At 39.3% G+C, this 22709-nt stretch overlaps 1 protein-coding gene across 2 annotated transcripts in view; it reads left to right on the plus strand.

The window, feature by feature from the left end:
• mettl15 (methyltransferase like 15) overlaps window positions 1–22709 on the plus strand; it is a 61206-nt gene that overhangs the window by 139 nt on the left and 38358 nt on the right. The window contains exons 1-2 of one of the 2 annotated variants that reach the window (XM_017403949.3): window positions 34–256; window positions 1516–1740. In XM_017403949.3, coding sequence (XP_017259438.1) covers window positions 1531–1740 — 210 coding nt within the window. In that variant the 5' untranslated portion in view covers window positions 34–256; window positions 1516–1530. Of the gene's footprint in view, window positions 1–33; window positions 257–1515; window positions 1741–22709 lie in introns of those variants that run through there. The other variant, XM_017403941.3, reaches the window with a different exon arrangement.

The following is a 22709-nucleotide window of genomic DNA, read 5'->3' on the forward strand; positions in this document are numbered from 1 at the left end:
CAGACGGCTGCAGTTAGCTTTCCGAACCGTTGGCACGTTTCTCAGACGGTTGAGCCCGGGCGGCGTTAGTGGAACAGTTTTTAAATGCAACAGTAAACAATGTACATAATTTCGTGTACTTGTTTACACTCTGTGTAGCCGTTGTCGCGTGGTCACCCAATGTGGTAGCATAGCAACAATGACTATCCACACAGCATCGCCTGAGTGTTCCTGTCAAAAAAGACGAACTGCCTGATATAACTACTACACATAGACTGTAAGGAACTTTCCTTGCTAGGCCTAATACATTTATGGTACCACGAAGGCCTGAGAAATGGCCACACACTCAGTCCACGTGTGCTGGGTAGAGTTAGCTTCATAAGTCCTGCTTTTTTTGTTGTATGTTGCTTAAAAGTGGCAGTATACATGGTGACAGGTGTGTGGGAAACGCCAGCTAATATAACAATAACAGTAGCCATGCTGTTGATTACAAGAGAAGCAGGATTGTTGCTACACCTAAAGCTGTCCTTGGGCAAAATGACCCCCTCCCCCTAATGCACACATACTACTACTACTCATGATAATATTCATGCTAATGACAGTATCAGTAATAATACTGATTAATAGCTTTTGCATTCAATTACAGCTTGTATAGGTTTAATTAAATTAGTTGTAATTTAAAAAATGTGCATCGTAATAGTACAGTTTTGTTCTCTTTCTCTGCTGCACATGTTTGAAATGAGATTGCACATGGATCAGCATGCCTGTATTAAGTGATTTGCACTGTATCTTTTAAAATGAACTCAGATGAGCGTAGAAATTGTCCTTGTTTAGTTAACTATTACTGCTGCTGCCCTTCTCAAAATGAGCAGAATGTAATGTTTTGTGTAAAAACCTGTTTCAAATCGTGACCATTGCATGTTTTATAGGAGAGAGGTTACGCCTCATACTTGAAAATGACGACAAACCCAGACATGGTTGTTTAAATATTTAACTGTCTTCTATATTCAGAAAAATAATTAATGAATCTATTGTTATGACTTGAATCAGCTGATACTCTAAATAACATCTTAAAGCTGAAGAATAAAATCTATAGGTTTGAAAATATTGACTGCAAATTTATCATAAGTCTGGTTTGTTTGTATTTTGGTCATTCAGCTATGATTAAAAAGAAAATAGAAGTTTGCATATTATGTATATATGTTTGTAAAGTTGCTATAATACTTGTGTTTTGCCTCTTGTTGTGGCTGATATGTGGATTTCTACAGGCAAAAATCCCACAATAATACAAATACTACCTTGTCTTGATGGTGCAGGTGTGTAGAGATAAAGACAACAAGATATCAAACATTTTATGGTTAAACTATTTACTTACGATATTAAAAGTTCAATTAATCGTAATGAATTCACTGCATAGTAAAGAATTTAGAGATAGAGACCTGTTACAGTATTATTCACCCTGTTTCTTTTTATTAGAGTGATAATTTTGTCTTTTTGATCATATAATCACATAAATTGCCCCTATTTCTTTCACAGGCCATCCCAAGAGTCATGCTTTTTTACTCTAAAACACGTCTGACTGTGTGGAGAACATGGAGGATGTTCATGTTGAGCTTACATTCATCTGCAGCTAGCACATCTCCTGGTTCTGGTTCCTTGGACAAACCCGAAGAAGTCTCCTCTGTTTCTGCTGAAACCCCCCCACACACACCTGTCATGCTCAGAGAGGTGCTCCATTACTTAGACATCCAACCGGCTCAGGTATGTTTACACCCTAATTATCTGTGCAAGCCTTTTGGTGTCCATGACTTTGTTTATGTTAACTTGTTTAAAGGTTAAATATTAGAGTTATTTATCCTTTCCTCAAAAGACAATCCAATGTATGCTGAGAAGGAATACTGTATGATTCAAAGGCAACATTCTTTGATTCAGAACAGTTCTTATTAGGCTGCATTTGATTGATTTGAGTAGACTGCGGTTTGTTACCAGTAATGGTCCGTGTGAAACTTGTGTTGCAAAACAAAATGTATTAGGTGAGACCAAGCAGAAAAATTGATGGAAAAGTAATGTGGTGTAAGAACCAAACATTTTATAGCCCTTCAAGTGAATGCTATGTTATTAATTTTTATGCCACCTTGCTTTTTCATCAGTTACGCCAAGTTACGCTGAATATTTTTTGTTTCGCAACATAAGTTTCTCATGGACCATTATTGGTAATGGACCAGAGTCAGCTTCGTCTTCAGTGTAAATAACTATAAACAAATATCTAAATAACCATGGAAAAGTCAGAAGGACCCAGTTCAGCTGGTATGTCCATAAGTACCAAATGTACTTTTTAATTTTTAATTTTCAAAAGTTGTATTTTTCACCTTAAAGGTCTTAATGTTTTCACACATTGTTTGAGACAAGAGGTATTCAAAAACTGGAATGGTGTAATTTCATATCTTTGTTTATTTCCATGATTTCCAGCAGCGTGTCTCACCCTCTGATGTATTGCCATATTAAGGCCCCAGAATGTGTTTAGTCTGTAGGCAAATGTGATGCATGACTAAACTGAATCTCTAGACTGACTGTCCACACTGATATTTGCAAGTGCTTAGGTCATATTTGTATTTCAGGCATTGTTATCCTGTCTGCCTTGGTTGCTGTGGTAATGGCATAGGCATGCAAACTCACATTGAGAGGTGTTTCTTACGTCCCTTTAATTCTGACTCTTTCATGTGTGAGGACATTTGATTGCCAATTACCGAGAGCTGTTGTGTTAGTTGTATTGATTTCTTTTTAATTGCGCAAAGACTGGACGATAGCAGTGTTTAGAAATAGTTGTCGCAAAAACTCGTCTGTCACCGCCAGCCCGAAGATAACGATTAGGAATGACCTCCTTGCTGATCATTTTTCTCCGCTCTGAAATGGTTGCTGAAATCTTGTTCACTTCTACTTCACATAACAAGGCACTCGTGAATTGGACAGGTTGCCAGTATCTTGGCTTTCTCTTAATGTATGTACAATCGGGACAGATGGGCATGAGTCAAAAGCCTTCTGGTGTGGAAGGCAGCAAAGAAGGGGAAGTGATCTCCTCCCATCCTCCTATATAATGCATGGTCAAGGCAGGTGGGGGCCATGGGTCAACAACTTAGTCAGGAATTGCGCCACTGTAAGGCTGTTGGCAGGACACAGGGTGCTGCATCGCTCCTGCCTGAACTTTAGCACCTCTAAACTCCTCCGCTGCCCGCCCATTTGCCAACTGTCCCAAGACAGCTTGCCAATCAGATGCTCTTAAAAACAGTTTGATAGATTTTATTTTTTGTACAGTACATGCTGCAGACCTCAGAAAGCGTGACATTCTGTGAAAATGTTTTATAGTCGCATTCAGAAGACTTAAATCTCGCTTTACCACAGATAATTTGTTTATTTATTTAAATCGATATGCAAAGTCGCTGCTCTTCGCTGGTTGTATAACTACAGCCAAACTGCGATCTTTCTGGGGAGCTGACATGTTGTCACATCACTCTGTCATGCAGTTTTTCACTACAGCTCCCGATTCATAGATCCACATACATTGCTACTCTTAAATAATCAGAAATCTGAGTTCTCACACGACTCTCACAGAGCTGCCATTCAGACACCCACATTTGTGTCACAAACAGATCAGTTGAAGGACAATCTGCTCGTATTTACGGGAAAAAGTCCAAACAATTGACAACTGAATTGAATTAATTGTAAAAAACAAAAAACCTACTTACTCATAAGCTGTATGTATGAATGAAGTAGTTAAACAGTGATTTGTGTCAGTGCAAAATCTGCAGTTAAACTAATGTGTGTAAATGGAGCCTTTCAGTGCCCTGCTTCCTCCCACACAGGACATCTGGCTGCATATTTTTATGCAGGTAGCTAATTTGCGCTTGTAGCCTACAATATATTTTCTCAGTTTTACCAACAATCATCATGTGAGTTGGGTTTGTATCGATGCCTTGTCATATTTCTTCACAGGAATCGTACATTAACTTAACGCGGTCTAGAACACGAAGTCTCAAAACTTATAGAAGTTTGGGTTTGTCATTACCAGTGTCAGCACATCCACAGATTTTATTTGTTACTTTGATGGGAAGTTGTGCTAACATTTTTCTGCAAAATAAAAACCACAGTGGGATAAATAACTGACTAGCCACTCCACAGATGTACACTGAACTGGCAAATACACCTTTTTAAAGTTTATTTGCTTTCATAGTGTTAGAGAAACAATAAGAAATGAAGGTCTGTAGGTTTTCTTTCTTTCTCTGTAATTTAATGATATACATGTTTCAGTAAACATTGTGATAAAGAAACAGGAACACATGGAGTCTTTACTGTTGCAGCTTTACTGTGTAGAGAACCTCCTTTAGAACAGATTAATGAGCTATCATCCATGAGTCCAGGGGAAAAGCCCCTGTGCTGCTGCTAAAGATATAGAAACAGGCCGACTATTTTTACCTTTTAGTGCTAACTCACTCTTCCTTGTGGAAATAATTTGGCCATAGGTGTCATTTTCAGTACACAGAACTATATGTTGTGAGGAAATACCAATGAAAACAATGGCAAAGTTGAGTTTGTAACAAACAAACTCAACAAAAGTTTAACCAATAATTTGTTTTATTTTATATTTCTAGGTTAATAATAAAATACGCATTCTTTAGATTTAGGTGTGTTTTTTTTTAACAACATGGGTTACCTTTGACCTTTTTGGTAAAACACATCCCTCGTCTGTAAATTTCCCCAAATGCATTTTGAGTCATTCGCAGTCACTACTGGTTTATGTGTCTATTTAAAGAGATAGTTCAGATGTTTCTGAAGTGGGGTTGTGTGCAGTATCTTTGAGTAGTAAGTAGTATCTGCAGTAGGACCAATTTATGTTTGGAAGACCAGAGAGAAATTCTCATGCAGGAGCCAAGCTAGAATGACTTCTAAGAGGGGATTTCCACCTTCTAAAACATATTAAATAATCAAAGGGTAAATATTTAAAATCAGCTTTTAAAGTAACTAATGCAAAAGTGACACGTTGGAAAAATTGACAATAAACATTCACTTGATCCAAAATGGAAAATTTGGGGGTTTTTAGTTGGTTTTAGATGCCAGAAATGTGCTCTTAAACAGGCTCTTCTCTGAGTGGCACTTATATTCACTCCTCCATAAGAACTTATCCAGGATCTTTCAAACTGATATCATTCTGACTGCTTTCTACTCCAGGTGAGATACTGACCACTAATAAGTACTAGATACAAAAAAACCTATCCCTTAAATGTATAAATCAGATGTTCTCTGTGAAGTTCTTGCAGCTCAAAGCACATACTGAGACATGACTCATGGCAACAGTAGAAATCTCGTACAAGAATCCAGCAAAATAGGCAAATCATAGGTGTTGCAGCTTGTTAAGTCTCTGAAGCATCTTGGTCTTTGTTGAGAGTTGCTTATTTGACTTCTTCTGGTGTTCAGGTTAGCTGGCTGGTTTAATTTGCACACATGAAGAGGCACTTTGTTCTGTGGATTGATGACCACACGACACACTCAGCCAGCTGCCGCCTCTGTTTTTGCATTTCCAGATGTGAGAACAAAACACAAACATAAGGGTAGAGTGAGGTTGTGAGATATAAACAGTGGGTGAGTGCTTATCAAATGTTTTATCTATCAATTTTAAAATTGACAAAATGGAATAATAAGTAGCTTTTAGCTTGTGGGGATTGAAAGTAGCAAGCGCTTGAATATTTGTGCTGCGACTTACAGCAAGTCTGTCATACAGAAGTCTACATGTGGAGGTTAAAAAAACAAATCCTCCGAGGAACAAGAGTGAAATATGTATATTGTTAAAATGTAACTTCTGTCTTTATAAGAATCATATGTCTTCAAGAAAACAACTGCTGTTCAGTGCTGCTGCAGAGAAGTGGGAGATGGTTTTATTGGTATTATTTATTTATGTTTTATTAAAAATGTCAGTGTGATCTGATCGAAGGTACAAAAAAACAATATTTGGCTTTTAGAATTTAACTTAAATCATTTAATCATTTAAAATTTTTTTCAATTTTGGTTGTAACTTGTCTGTTGTTGCAACTACTCATCTATCTATCTATCTATCTATCTATCTATCTATCTATCTATCTATCTATCTATCTATCTATCTATCTATCTATCTATCTATCTATCCATCTATCCATCTATCTATCTATCTATCTATCTATCTATCTATCTATCTATCTATCTATCTATCTATCTATCTATCTATCTATCTATCTATCTATCTGTCTGTCTGTCTGTCTGTCTGTCTGTCTGTCTGTCTGTCTGTCTGTCTGTCTGTCTGTCTGTCTGTCTGTCTGTCACTTACTTGCATTTACCCTTTGAGCAATCGTATTGAACTTCATGTGCCTTTTCTAAAAATATCCGCTTTTCCTTTAAGTCTCACCATTTTGGGTCTTTAGCTGGAAAGCTTGCAACCTGCTGCATCCCAAATCTATTTGTAGATTTATTTCTAACACAAAACAGAGCAAAAAACAAACAAAACGTTTGACGTGACTTGTTGATTCTCTTATTTATCTATTGTCAAATAATAATGTGATAACAGTAAAATATAATTGAGTGTTCTGTCTGTATTGTTAGAAATGAATGTGGAAAATTTTAAACACCCCAAGCTGCATGCAGAAAAAGGAGATGGGACAAGCACATAATACTTTACATCAGGGTATAAATGGAGATTCCACCTTAAATAAGCAAACAATGTGAGACATCTTAAGACTACAGTTGTAAGAAAACTGTTTACTTTCATGCTAGGCTAAAAATTGTACATAAGAAAAAGCACATTTAATAAAACCTCTATGATAATCAGCAGCAATATTTGTCTTTTCTAATGAAGGTAAAATATATTTTTGTGTCTTTATATCTGTTTTCGGCATCAACAGGGTGTAGAGCTTTTGTTAAAACCAGCAAAACAGTAACATGATCTCATCTTTAAATTAGTTAAAAGCCTGAAGCTGCTGTTTCAGTGATGCAGTCAGTGGGTTAAGAGTAAATATGTGTCACATGAAGTCATGGGGGTTGCATCATAATACGGTTGTTTTTTGTGCATATTTAACTTTTCAAGTAACTTTCTGTCTTTGTTGAGTTGTGTCAGATGTTTTGTCCAGTAAAAAATAGTATTTTTGATGCTGCCGATTTTAAGTACAGAGTGTATTTATCTTTTTGTCACACTTTCTGTCATAAATGTATTTTATGTAACCCTGGAGGTTGCTGTAAACTCTGATTCTGTGACTTTAGTTTCTCAGTTATAGTTGCTCTAAATTTTCCATCAAAAAAGTAATATATAATTATTGAACAAAGCACAAAAGAGTTGGTTCAGTTTTTTAAATATATATATATATATATATATATGTCTATATGTCTATCATATATATATATATATATATATATATATTCAAGCTAAGGCAAAGTCATGTATTATGTACAATGCACAGACTAATAATTGTCTGTGTGATCTTAATTGGGGAATTTTCTGATTTGTACAAAATTCGCAAGTCTTTGCATCTTATTGCCAGTGTTTTTTTTTATTTTTCCTATTTCTTCACACAACTTTTTTTGGGAGCACTGAGTAGTGAAAGAGGAGGCCGGTAAATAATTGATCCTTGTAACTAAACACTCCAGCCGGGGATGCTGGGGCTGATTGACAGCCAGATATTAGGCCCTTGTCTCGTAAGGTTGCAAGTTTAGTCTGAGGTTATCAGTGGCCAGAAGAGTCTTTCTCCCTCCCTGCCTCATTACTTTCATGAGTAGGACATTTCATAGTGGAGTGGTGGGTGGGGGTGTGGTGTGAAGACAGTCTGGGAGTTCATTAGCCAAATGGGGTGCCTCAGTCTGCAGAGCGCCAAATCGTTCAGCCTTGCTGAGCAGACAACCCCTTTGTGAGCACTTCACCACACTGTCCTGTAGAGTTGTTTTGGGCCTTTTATCGTACAGTCCTCAGCTACAGGTTTCACGTGAATAACAACTCAAACATATAAAGAAACTTTTCTGACCTGAGTAGATGTTCTCCGTGACAGTTTATGGTGGCATCTCACTGGGCTGTGACTGTTGGAGACTAGTTGGTGACTCCAAACTGCGAGAAAATAGACAAATTTTCAGTAGAATTGTGAGTGTATTCAACCAAGTGAGCAGCGAGCCGGTTGCCGTGCTTTGCACAGCTTATTTTTGTGTGCACAGCTTGCAAAACAGCGTTGTCTATCATTCCCACCTCAGTTCGCTTTGTACCCACCTTGGCACCCTGTGACGAGTTTGAGAGATGCCCGCAGAACAATTGAGATGGGTTTGAGACGTTCAGGACGACTCTTATTTTGAGTGAAAATTATTGCACCAACCTTTTTAAACATCTTTAAAATCGAAGCAACTTGCTTGCACACCTTTGTGACTCTTGTGAGGATATTGAGAACCCCCTCAAACCCTTCTTGACATTCTAGAGTCTTCCTCCTGAATACCGTTCGCCAAGTAGTTGCCAATGGATACTACTTTCATCTTAAGTTCATTTCCTTCCAACCCTCCATATTATAGTTTTCCATCTTTCCAGGTTTACACAATGCTTAAAAAGCTGCACATTTTGGGAGTGAATTGTAGTATTAAATTCCAACTTTAATGTTTTCCAAATAGTTGGCAGCGTAATTTTAGAAAAATTTGTGATTGTGAAATTATTGTTGAACGCTGGGGTGACAATAAATCTCCATTATTCTCTCTTTTCTTTCTGTTCTAATATCACCACGTTTACAACACCTCCTATGTGCTTTAGCCACTATTAGCTAAACCAGATGTGAGCATCAAGGGCAGTGAAAGTCCATCTGACTGGCCAAATTTATTGTTCACTTGCAGCACATGAATGCCTCGTCCATGGAATAGAATATTTCCATTTAAGCAGTCCTTTGTAATGTTAATATTGTGCACATTCATATTGCAATAACAATAAAATTAAAATGTATTTGCAGCCATCAAAGTAAAAATTTTCTCAAAGGGTGCAGTTTACTTTGAAGGGGCAGACTAAAACAGTTTATGTCAAAGAGAAACCTCTTTACAGATTATATATAAAACCTCAAACAACAGTGTATATAGTAACATATTAAGAGATTTATGTTTGCTTATTGCTGCAATAACAATTATTGGAACTGTATAACTCTAAACTCTTATGCATCTAATGTCTCTGATCTTGAGTAAAAATAATCTGCAGACCATCACTGATGCTAGATTGATACTATTACAGCTGCTTTTATTGCAATATTTACATTTGTTCGTGGTGTGTGAGTGTGGGTATGCTGATCAGATGGATGCCCTGCGGACAGCTGGATAGAGATGACTCATTCTTGCAACACATCTTCATTTGGTGTGTGTGTGTGTGTGTGTGTGTGTGTGTGAGGTCCATCTAGCAGGAGATTTTTGTTTAAATATGTTCAAAATGATTATTTAAAAAAAAAATCTTGATCATTTTTTTACTGTCCTGTTTGAAATATAATTCAAATGTTTTCAGTGATTTTGATTCTTATTTTATATTTTAATAAATGGGCATAATTCTTTTAGTCAAGTCTATGAAACTGTGCAGAAATAAATCACCTGGACGTATTGACAGAGTAATCCTGTAAAGTAAATGGGGTAATTCTACACTTAACCTGACACCTGATAGTTGAGACAAAGGAGAAAATGATTGGAGTCAACTTACCAGTCGTAAAATCCTTTTTAATAGTACTTTTAACAGAGGTCCTGAGGAAGAATCAAAACAAAGATCATTTAAAGCAGGCACAATATATGCTATTTTTACTTATCTCACTCTTTCAACTCCTCTGATAAGTCAGTTGTAGGACATTATGTGTATAACCAACAATATCTGTTCATTTAAATGAAGTGCTGTTCTGAGCTAAAGTGCATCCATTACTTGTCAACTCCATGTTTTCTTGACTTATTTGGCAGGTATGATCGTATTCACTCAACGTTACACCACAGTACTGAGCTAAACCAACGTCAGACGTTTTCTCACTTATTGTTCATACAGCATGTCCACCTCCGCACTCAACCAGAATATCCTTGGTTAAAATTATTCTTTTAAATAACATGGTACTTCATGTGCGCAACAAGTGTCAGGATCATCTCTTATCCCATTTAATTGAGAGAAAGTTAAGGACTTTAAGTCTCATGGATTGTTTTTTTGTCTTAATGCTTTTTAACTATTTTAAGAAAGATGAGTAGGCTATGTTAAGGAAATACTATATATAAATACTGTATATATTTCAGCATGGTGGTTTAAATGCTGCTCAATTTATATCAGCAGCAATCTGCAAAGATGTAGCCTTTACCCACAAATCACAAGACTTTAGGCAACCAAGGAGCCCTTAGATGGACTACTACCTTCCAAAATGGCTAAGAAAATGTGTGTGGATGGTCAGCTCACTGAGATGTACTTCTACTTCAGAGATTTTGAGTTGGATGCTTCAAAAATCCCCAACTGTTGCTGGTTAATTTTACAAACATGGCTAATAACTTGTTTGACAAAGAGCCTCAACTACCAAAACATTATTTTTTATGCATATATGACTGCTGCATGTGTTTGTAATAGTTAAGACATTTTTAAAGTGAATGTGACTTATGTAGATCTTCTCAGGACCCCACAGTTGATGTTTCGTGAACCCGCAGTGGAGTCCCAACCCCAGCTTTGGGAACCACTGCTTTAGAGCACCTCTGTCTTTTTTTTTTAACAATTAACGTAGATGGAAAACACTGGTTTACTAATGATTTAACAAGTCATGGAAAATGTCCAGGGCAAGTTATCTGTTTGTAGGATTACACTGTTTTGTTTAGCTCTAAAGCTTTCCTTCAATCCCAAAGCCTCCCTGAAGCCACCACCAAGACCCCACCCCATTGCCTAGTTCCTTTCATTTCACATATTGTCAACTCAGTCTTCTGACTAGTGTAGGCATCATCCTAAATGCCTCTAGATGTCTTTTTACCATTACCAGCGCTCATTTACTTAGATTCTTCTTTGCACTCCCTAATGGACTTGGCCCTGTTCTCCCTTTGTCTTCCTTTAGTGCCATGAAATTCACCTTCAGGAGAGAAAGCCATCTTTTCTGTTGCTTCTTTACATTTTGTGAATCTAGTTTAGTTGATTCCACCCCCTCTTTTCAGTTTCGTTGTGTTTTCTCTTTGGCTTTATGTGGTTTGCATTGTTTCCTCGGCACACTGTATTGACAGCGGTGCCACACTTAAGAGAATTCTTTCAGTGCGTGCACCAACGAAGCAAGTAATCATTTAAAATAGATCCAGGGCACCATTTTGACCTTATTTTTTGCTTCCTGTTAAAACAAAGAAGCCTTTGCTGCAACAATGTATGGCATTTACTAACCAGTGAAACTTAGCAGTCTGTATTCTATATTTAAACTTTTACACATTTGCAGAATATCAGAACAACAACTTATAAGGTGAGACAAGAAGAATCAAAACAAGAGCTTTCCATTTTTAGTTCAGATTGTCCTCTATAGCAAAAAAAAGGGAAAATGCATCATTGGTCATTCTGCCAGTGTTTACACTCAGTGTCACAGCTATAGCTTGTGTGACGCACAGGGCAGCAGATTGTGGAAGGGACAGATAGACACATATAGCATTTTTTTTGTTTTGTTTTAGTAGTTGTGGCCAAAAATAGCCTTTATACTCTACCAAAACTCAACTGTGATACATTCTTTATGTTGTTCAGTTGAACTTTTTGCTACATTTTCCAGCTAGTTCCAGTAGTTGTAGTTTAAAATTCCCCTTAGTTTAACCTTGTTAAGATGTTCAGAGTAGTTTATATGTTGTAAGACTCATATGAATTCAGCGATTAGCTTTATGGTTCAAGATTTCTGTTTTGAATCTGCTGAGCACCACCTACAGTTTCAGAAAGACAGTGTCAAGCAGCTTTTATCTTTTATGTGAAAAATAGAGGACTCAATCCTCACAATTTACAACAAATTAGCCAAAATTTTAAACAAATCTGTGTAGTATATTGGCCATCAGCTGCCTTGATGTGTAAAATTTGGCACTGGCCAAAGAAAAATCATAGATTTTAACCTCTAAAAAACCCACCGCAGTGAAACAAAGTGACAGATGTCAGCTGTTTTACACAGCTTCACTGTGACCACTACACCAGCGCTGTCTTTAATTAAATGATTATCAAATAATGCTGCTCAGATTCTTGTTCTGTGACTGATGCAGTACATTATAGCTTACACTGACCACAGCGGGTTCAAGCAGCTCTAAAACAATCAGAACGAACATTAAACTAGACTGGAACTAACCACACTGCATCCTAGTAATGCACTCTGATTTACAAAATCTTTATTTTTATGTACATTTTTATTAAAATGGACACTGATAAACAGTTTATTGAAAGCCTTAGCTGAAAAATTCACAAAACAAAACTGTATCTTCAAAGTATTTTCAAGGATTGCTATTTGATTAGCCTTAATTAGCTGGCAGCTGAGCTGGCTTTTATTTTCTACCCCAGGTAGTACCTCTGCTGTTGGGTGGAGACATGATAGTTCAGTAGGAGGCCCTACAGTGAGGATCAGGACAGATTGTGTTCAGACTACCAAACAATTAAAAGGGTCCAGACCATCTCCAAAGGTGGTCTGAGTGAGTCTGCTCAGACTTGTATTTAGTGCTATCTAAATGTGATCCAATGACTCAGGACAGAATTAAGCGGCAGGTCTTTACAGGGCCTAAGACCTTTGGTGGCAAAGGCAGACATTTCTTTGAAATGATTGCTCAAACTATTCCTTTGAAGCTTATTATCTTGTCAAGGGATTCTCAGCTAATTTTAGGAATTGTGACCAATTAGGTCATTTAGGTACTTTGGACAAATTCCCTGAAGGGTGTCATTTGCTTTTTAGCAAGAAACGACAACTGTCTGGCCTGATAGCTAGACGTCATCACTAATGTTTATCTGTTGGAAAGCTTCTCCTGTCTCCTGAAAACAGCTTTGGATCGTGTTCCTTTCAACACTGGATTGTTGGTTTTCTGCTTGTCTAAAGACATTCACCTCAATTACTCTAAGTAGACTTAAGGTCATTTATGTCTTTATCCATTTGAGAATTATAAACAGTATCACATATTGGAAAATTTGTTACTATAGAGTTTTTTTTCATTTTGTTTTTCCAGTTTTGAGGCTTTTCTCTTTCATCTATAGACAAAACTTTCCTATTCTCTTAGTGTTTTTTTCACCCTCTGAGACAAATTATCAGCTGTGAGATATTTTATGGAGCAGTACACTTTTGTAATTATGTCTAATTAATTCACTTAGGCAAAGGTGGACCCCAATTAGGACGTGTCTTAAGGGTCACTTATAAAAGTACAATGCTCAAGAGCTGAGTGTCACAAACGTGTGTTTGAATACTACTTAAAAATGCCCTAAAACCCTGTTCAGCCTTGTCATTTTGGTGCATTTTGTGAATATTGATTAGGTAAAAACAATTAAATCCAAAGTGAAACTTAAAAACAACATAAAACTTTTAAATTTCTTATGATTTTCAGCAAGAGCTGCACACTCTGAATTGAAACCACACAGAGAAAAAGGAAAGAACGGTTTCTCCCAAAGCAAATAAATGTGAAAACAGTCTTCTTTTATCAAACTGTGCATACACCATCCTGCAATACAGGTGAAATAACAAGAAAAACACTATTTTATGTGAAGACCTTTTTTGCTGCCTTATTTTGCCCAAAATCTTTCTTTAATTTTGAACCATTTGAACAACATAACTACGTACTAGTTTGCTAAACAAAATGTAAAATTAAATCATTTAAGATTTTGGTCCTTTTTGATGTTAAAGAACAAGATTACTTGAGACAACTGTGATTTCACCTCAAAGTAATGAGACGTTCACTGTTGCGCAGATCTGCTCATTAGTTCAGATGTGGGTGCATGAATAGACATTTGTGTGTGTGCACACACACACACACATCAGTGTGCCACTCTCCAGCACTTCTCAGCAGGTGAAAGAAATCTGGCCAAATCAGCTGCACCCTCAACTCAGGCAATATAAGGAATCCACCAACCACTTTACTGGTTTTGCAACAGAGCTGAGGGAGGCAATACACAGCCTCCAAAGCACCATTTCATGGGGAAGGACTCATAAGGACTGCCGGTAAGCTACTTACTGGGCTCAAAGTGAATGTAATTTGTTTGTAATTTCACATTTGAGAAATGGAATGCAGAATTCATTGAAGTAAGAGTTTCACTGCTAGTTTAATAGTTTGGTTTCACTAAATGTATATTAAGATGTTTAATGTAAAAAACTTAAGTCCTAAGGAAAAGAAAAAAAATGTAATTCTAAAATGCTTGGACATGGAATTTAATAATTTAATATTTGAATTTATGGTTAAAATTGTAAAAGAAATGTATGTTTAAGGCTCAGAATGGAATTATTCATTAAGATAAATTATTAACTTTGAACTAAATGTCTAAAATGTATGTTAAAATATTTTGTATGTATGTTGCAGGTTTTTCACCTGTTCACCTGATCATTGGTTTTCACTCATTGGTGAAAATAAAGAAAAAAAAAAGGATTGAGTGAATTCCTGAAGTCTCCAAGTCCTCCTTTTCAAGTGTAGGAAGCCATGAAATTATAGAACACTTGACAGTGAAAAACCGCTCAGCCGGAGGAGATTCCGTTTGCAACCAGAGACTGAAATCTGCTATCTGTCTTCCAAAAGAGGAAAATGGCTGAAGTAAAGTCCCTTGATGACCTCAAAGCAGAGAGGACAACAGTTAAAAGGCTCTTCTCCCGTTTTGTAAATAACATTATGAGGACCTACATGGAGATGTCTAAGGAGGAACTGGAGGAGAACTACAAGAAGCTTACACTAGAGAGCTCCAAAGTTATGGAGGCAAATGAGGATGTTGAGGCTGCTTGTATGGCTGAGTGCAAAGTAACTGCAGCTGAGGCGCTGAGTAATCTTCAGAAAGCTGACCTAGAGAAGACGGAGAAAGAATGTGAACAAAAGCTTAAAGAAGCTAAACTCCTTATCCGAGAGACAATGTGGGCCACATATGGAGAGAAGGAACTGTCCCTGGCTCTACAAGTTGCAGAGAATGAGTGCAAGAATGTTTCCTCCATCGGGCCAGACACAACTCTGGAGGCATACGAGTTCATGCTCACCCATCTGGAGAAATTGACCCAGAAGGCAAAGGAAGCACATCAAAATTGGAACCGTTGGGCACCACCTGCTGAGGAAAAGGATTTTAACTACCGTGTAAGGGAGCTAGAGGTGTGCCTCCCTAGGCTGGTATCCAAGAAGGCTGTCTTTATCGAAGCAGCAAGTAAGAAGGACACAACTGAGGAAAAAGCCTTAGTCCACAATTCAGTAGCTGCAATAAAACTGAAAGCCACATCTTTGCCAAAGTTTGGTGGAAGTAAAAGAGACTATTACAGATGGAGAAAGGAATGGGAAGCTCTCCAGAAGCAAGGTGAACCATCTGGTTCGAAAGAAGTAAAGAAGTTTCAATTGCTTGATAGTCTTGATGAAAAGGTGGCTAAGGATTTACGGCTCTCAACATACAATTCATCAGAAGAGATCTTCAGAGTCCTGGACAATCGTTTTGGGAACAAAGCTACCATTGCTCTTGAGATTATTGAAGAATTACAAACGATTCCACCAGTGAGAAATGGTCAACCTAGGCGTATAATAGAACTCATCCAAGCTTTGGAGAAGGCTCTTAGTGACTTAAATGAGCTAGGAAATGTAGATGCCATAAAGAATCCACTGGTGACTAAATCCATAGAGAGTAAGCTTCCAGAAACTTTAAAGAAAGACTGGCTCACTCATAATGCAAATGAGAAGGACACCACTAGTCACCAGAATTATTTTGACAAGCTTATGATGTTCCTTAGATCACAAGAATCCATATATGAACAACTAGATCAACTGAAAGATCTCGTTGAACCCATCAGAGAGAAATCTAAGTTCTTAAAATGTGCCAGAACCAAGACAACCAAGCACAGCAGTGACATATCAGGCTGCATTGTTTGTGGTGATCCAAAGCACAGGAAGAAACTCTATTTCTGCAGAAGGTTTAAAATTAATTTGAAGCCATCAGAGAAGAGAGATATAGTACAGCAGCTTGGTGCCTGCAAGAGATGCCTTGAAATCCATAATGGTGAGTACTGTAAGAAAACTGATTACCTGTGCAAGAACCCAGAGTGTAAGGACCAACACCACTTTCTTCTCTGCTTACTAGCTAGACCACAGTCTCAAAGAACACCTAGATCTGGTTCAGAGAAAGCAGAGAGCAAAAGACATACTGAAGCCCAAGAAGAGTTTCTTTCCAAACTCCCACCTGAGCTGGCTCAGCAATGTAAAGATGCTTTCTGCAATGTTGTGTCAAGGGCACACAACTCCACTGTTACCAAGACAGGCCTTCTAGAGGAGAATGGCTTAAATGAGTTTCCAGTTATTCTGATGATTCTTAACGTCATTGCCAATGATGGACAAAGAATTGGAACCCTCATTGACCTGGCATCAGACACAAACTACATTACACATAAAGCTGCAAGTAAGTTGAATCTTAGAAGTGAAGATGTAACGCTCGTGGTCCATGGTGTTGGAGGGATGCAGGTGTCTGTTGAAACGAAGCGCTATCTTCTTAAGATACGTGTCAATACTCCAAGAGGGACTCTCAAATCACATCAACTAATCTGCTATGGGCTTGACAAGATCGCAGAAGTTCATAGACATGTGCCTTCCACAAAGCTTCAGAGGATTTTTCCAGATGTCTCCTCAAAAGACCTTACAAGACCCAAAGAGATACAGCTCCTGATTAGCCACAAAGAAGGTCAACTTGTACCTCAAAAAGTTCGCTCTGTCGGGGACCTGGTGTTATGGGATGGACCACTTGGCAAGACGATTGGAGGCACACATCCAGACCCCTTTGAAGAAGTTACCTTAATGGCTCATACATCGGAGACGCACTTTGCAAGATCAATAAGGACTGCAGCAGTTAAGTACAGTGAACTCACCTGCAAATCTTCACTTTCCTGTCAGTATCCCAAGCATCCTTTCATCCAATCCAATGTAGCCACTACCAGCAAAGACTTTCTGAAGTGGTGGGAATGGGAAAGCATCGGAGCAGCCTGCGTGCCAAAATGTGGAGGTTGTCGCTGCGGGAATTGCCAACCTGGAGGGAAGGAAATGTCCTTGGCTGAGGAGAAAGAAATGGAGATGGTGAGAAATGGCTTGACATATGTGAATGGTGACCACCACACTCCTGAACCACACTGGCACGCCAAATATCCATGGACTGAAGATTTGGTTTCTCTCCCCAACAATAGGAAAGCAGTAGAAGCTACATTCCTCAGGACTGAAAAACAGTTGGCAAAGGACCCAGAGTGGAGTGGCCTATGCTTCACAAGTCCATGAAATGGTCGATCGCAAAGCTGCAGTGAAACTGTCCAAAGAAGTACTACAAAGCTGGACTGGGCCAGTGTGGTATATAAGCCATCTGATTGCATTAAATCCACATTCCATATCTACTCCAGTGAGGTTGGTGTGGAACAGCAGCCAGAAGTACAGAGGTCTGAGTTTGAATGACATGTTGATTAAAGGTCCTGATGTCTTAAATCCAATCAGAGCTGTTCTTCTGAGGTTCCGAGCTGGTGTCTTCGCTGCCCTTGGCGACATACAAAAAATGTACAACTCTGTGTGGTTAGAAGAGAAAGAGGTTCATCTGCACAGGTTTCTGTGGCGTGACAGTGAGGATACTGAAATAGAAGATTTTGCCATAACAAGGGTCAATATCGGAGATAAACCTGCTGGCTGTATAGCTCAAGTTGCCATGCGGGAGACTGCCAGCCTACCCCCATTCACACAATTCAATGAGGAGAAACGTGTGCTGGAAGAAGACGTCTACGTCGATGACATCTTGACATCTCATAACAACCTTGACTACCTGAAACTCCTCACATCCAACATCGAGCAGATCCTTAAAGCTGGAGGGTTTTTCATGAAGCCCTGGGTCTACTCTAGTCAAAGTGGGAGGCAGGAGTCAAGAGAAGGTAACATGGAGTTAAAGACCATGATCTTGCCTAACCAGCTCACTGAAAAAGATAACAAAGCCCTCGGTCTGGGTTACACTGTTGAAGATGACAAGCTGCATGTCATGGTTGCAGTGAACTTTTCCAAGAGGAAGAAGAAAATGCGCCTTGGTCAGGACCTGCTAAGGGAAGAAATAAAAGGACAAACCCCAAATCCTCTTACCAGAAGAGAACTGTTAAGTCAAGTCTCTGCTCTCTATGATCCACTTGGTCTTGTGACTCCGGCAAAGCAGAAAGGAGCTATTCTGGTTCGAAGAGCTTTTCAAGAAGCAAAGCTAATGTATTGCACAAAAGACACCTGGGATGCTGCTCTGTCCAAAGAACTCCGAGAGGATGCCATAAAGCTGCTAGAAGAATATGCTGACCTGAGCCAACTCAGATTTATCAGATCCCTGACACCATCAGACCCACATGCAGGTCCATTTGGCATCACATTTTCTGATGGCAGTGAGCATGCATATGGTGCTGCGATGTACCTGCGTTGGGAATGCTTTAATGGTGTCAGTGTGAGGTTGGTTGAGTCTAAGGCCAAGCTGACTCCTCTCAACCGCAATGGTGACCCCGTGAAAGCGGAGATATGCGGAGCAGTCTTTGCAGCACGGCTAAAGACCTATTTCCAGAAACATTGCCGAATCAAAGTTGAGAAGTGGTTCCATTTTGTTGACAGTCAAACTGTCTTGGGCGCAATACAGCGAGAGAGTTATGGATATCAGACCTTCTTCGCCAACCGGGTCAGAGAGATCCAGAGCAGCACTAATGTCCAAGACTGGTGGTGGATTCCAGGATCAGCAAATATTGCAGATATTATCACCAGAGGAGCAAGTCCTGCTTACTTAACCGAGAACTCAGAGTGGCAATTGGGTCCAAGTTTCCTTCAACTTCCTGTAAGGGAGTGGCCAAAGAAATCTGCAAATGATGTTGCTGTGCAAGCAAGAGAAAATGTTATAAAAATACAGAAGAAAACATTTGTTGCTGTACTCACCCGAAGTCAGCTGGAAAAGCAAAATCCAATCAGGGTCCAGAATAAACTGATCATCTCTAGAAGACCGCCTGCAGCTGCAGTAGTCCAGCAACTAGTGGACGTGAGGCACTTCAGCAGTTTGAGAAAACTGATAGGGGTAGTTGCATGGATTTGGAGAGCAGCAAAAAAGTTCCTGCATGTCAAGATCACAGATAAAGAAAAGTGGGAGGTGGTCCCTTCATCTGGTGTCATTACAGTTGGTGAAAGAGAAGATGTGTTCAGAGATCTATGTCTGGCAGCACAAGAAGGAGTACAATTTCCAACTACAACGACTGATAGGCTGGTTGTCTACAAAGATGGAACAAGTGGGCTCTTGATGTGTGGCGGCAGAGTTCAGACTTTTAAGGAGGACCACAGAGCCGTTCCTCTGTTGCCCTTCCAGTCCTGGATCTCCACCCTTCTAGCCCGAGCAACACACAGTGAAGGACATGATGGAGTGGCAGGAACTTTGCTGCGCATGCGGAAGAAAGCATGGGTCATCAGAGGACGAGTCATCGCCAGGAAAGTTGTCGACGAGTGTGTATTGTGCAAAAAGGTGAGAGCCAAAACCTGTCAGCAAATAATGGGGGATCTGCCTGAAGAAAGGTCTAGTCCAAGTGCACCATTTCAGTTCATATCTGTTGATTTGTTTGGCCCTTACCAAGTGAAAGATGATGTCAAGAAAAGAGTGAGCATGAAAGTTTGGGGTGTGTTGTTCTGCTGTATGTCGAGTAGAGCCATTCATGTTGAACTAGCAAACACACTATCTACAGAGAGCTTCATACTTGCCTATCAGAGGTTTACGTCCATCAGAGGTCATCCCCAGAAGGTGTGGTCTGACCCAGGTACAAACTTTATTGGGGCAAAACCCATTCTACAAGAAATGTATGCGTACCTGAGACAGCAAGACAAATTATCACTTGAAGAATATGCTGCAAAAAATGGGACTCACTGGACATGGAAAATTCTTCCAGCCGATTCACCACATCGCAACGGTGCAGCTGAAGCTGCTGTCAAGATCATTAAAAGAGCGTTCCAAAGTCTTGGCAGAGTGGAAGGCCTTACCTTCAGTGAGTTTCTTACGACGGCTAAGCTAGCTGCCAATCTAGCCAATGAAAGACCTATTGATGCTAGAGCACAGAGCCATGAAGATCGAATCCAGTACATCACTCCAAACACCCTGTTACTTGGTCGAGCTACACAAAGTGGAGATTTCAAGACATTTGACTATACCACTTATCCCTTTAAAAGGCTTCAAGAAATACAAAATCAAGTTGACTACTTTTGGAGGTCCTGGAGTCAACTAGCAGGTCCCAACTTGTTTGTCCGTGGCAAGTGGCATACTGCTGAAAGAAATGTTGCTATTGGCGATGTGGTCTGGCTCTGCGACCAAAACGCACTAAGGGGGCAATTCAAGATAGGTAGAGTTGTTGCTGTGAATCCTGATTGCAAGGGCATAGTACGGGATGTTTATGTGAAAGTTTCTCCAAGTGGGTATAGTCCGGGAAATGCACCCAAACCTTCTGCTAAATGTTCTGGATTGGTGAAGGAGGTTCAGGGCACCATACTCCATCGGGACGTCCGGCGCCTTGTAGTGCTCATCCCAGCAGAAGACCAAGCAGAGGGAACTAACTCACTATAAAGAAAAAAAAAAAGAAAAATAAATGCGATCTTCCCAGGTAAAACCTGGCAAGATCGAGTGGGAGGTGTTGCGCAGATCTGCTCATTAGTTCAGATGTGGGTGCATGAATAGACATTTGTGTGTGTGCACACACACACACACATCAGTGTGCCACTCTCCAGCACTTCTCAGCAGGTGAAAGAAATCTGGCCAAATCAGCTGCACCCTCAACTCAGGCAATATAAGGAATCCACCAACCACTTTACTGGTTTTGCAACAGAGCTGAGGGAGGCAATACACAGCCTCCAAAGCACCATTTCATGGGGAAGGACTCATAAGGACTGCCGGTAAGCTACTTACTGGGCTCAAAGTGAATGTAATTTGTTTGTAATTTCACATTTGAGAAATGGAATGCAGAATTCATTGAAGTAAGAGTTTCACTGCTAGTTTAATAGTTTGGTTTCACTAAATGTATATTAAGATGTTTAATGTAAAAAACTTAAGTCCTAAGGAAAAGAAAAAAAATGTAATTCTAAAATGCTTGGACATGGAATTTAATAATTTAATATTTGAATTTATGGTTAAAATTGTAAAAGAAATGTATGTTTAAGGCTCAGAATGGAATTATTCATTAAGATAAATTATTAACTTTGAACTAAATGTCTAAAATGTATGTTAAAATATTTTGTATGTATGTTGCAGGTTTTTCACCTGTTCACCTGATCATTGGTTTTCACTCATTGGTGAAAATAAAGAAAAAAAAAAGGATTGAGTGAATTCCTGAAGTCTCCAAGTCCTCCTTTTCAAGTGTAGGAAGCCATGAAATTATAGAACACTTGACAGTGAAAAACCGCTCAGCCGGAGGAGATTCCGTTTGCAACCAGAGACTGAAATCTGCTATCTGTCTTCCAAAAGAGGAAAATGGCTGAAGTAAAGTCCCTTGATGACCTCAAAGCAGAGAGGACAACAGTTAAAAGGCTCTTCTCCCGTTTTGTAAATAACATTATGAGGACCTACATGGAGATGTCTAAGGAGGAACTGGAGGAGAACTACAAGAAGCTTACACTAGAGAGCTCCAAAGTTATGGAGGCAAATGAGGATGTTGAGGCTGCTTGTATGGCTGAGTGCAAAGTAACTGCAGCTGAGGCGCTGAGTAATCTTCAGAAAGCTGACCTAGAGAAGACGGAGAAAGAATGTGAACAAAAGCTTAAAGAAGCTAAACTCCTTATCCGAGAGACAATGTGGGCCACATATGGAGAGAAGGAACTGTCCCTGGCTCTACAAGTTGCAGAGAATGAGTGCAAGAATGTTTCCTCCATCGGGCCAGACACAACTCTGGAGGCATACGAGTTCATGCTCACCCATCTGGAGAAATTGACCCAGAAGGCAAAGGAAGCACATCAAAATTGGAACCGTTGGGCACCACCTGCTGAGGAAAAGGATTTTAACTACCGTGTAAGGGAGCTAGAGGTGTGCCTCCCTAGGCTGGTATCCAAGAAGGCTGTCTTTATCGAAGCAGCAAGTAAGAAGGACACAACTGAGGAAAAAGCCTTAGTCCACAATTCAGTAGCTGCAATAAAACTGAAAGCCACATCTTTGCCAAAGTTTGGTGGAAGTAAAAGAGACTATTACAGATGGAGAAAGGAATGGGAAGCTCTCCAGAAGCAAGGTGAACCATCTGGTTCGAAAGAAGTAAAGAAGTTTCAATTGCTTGATAGTCTTGATGAAAAGGTGGCTAAGGATTTACGGCTCTCAACATACAATTCATCAGAAGAGATCTTCAGAGTCCTGGACAATCGTTTTGGGAACAAAGCTACCATTGCTCTTGAGATTATTGAAGAATTACAAACGATTCCACCAGTGAGAAATGGTCAACCTAGGCGTATAATAGAACTCATCCAAGCTTTGGAGAAGGCTCTTAGTGACTTAAATGAGCTAGGAAATGTAGATGCCATAAAGAATCCACTGGTGACTAAATCCATAGAGAGTAAGCTTCCAGAAA

This window comes from Kryptolebias marmoratus, linkage group LG15 (assembly GCF_001649575.2).
Source record: "Kryptolebias marmoratus isolate JLee-2015 linkage group LG15, ASM164957v2, whole genome shotgun sequence".
NCBI classification, from domain to species: domain Eukaryota; kingdom Metazoa; phylum Chordata; class Actinopteri; order Cyprinodontiformes; family Rivulidae; genus Kryptolebias; species Kryptolebias marmoratus.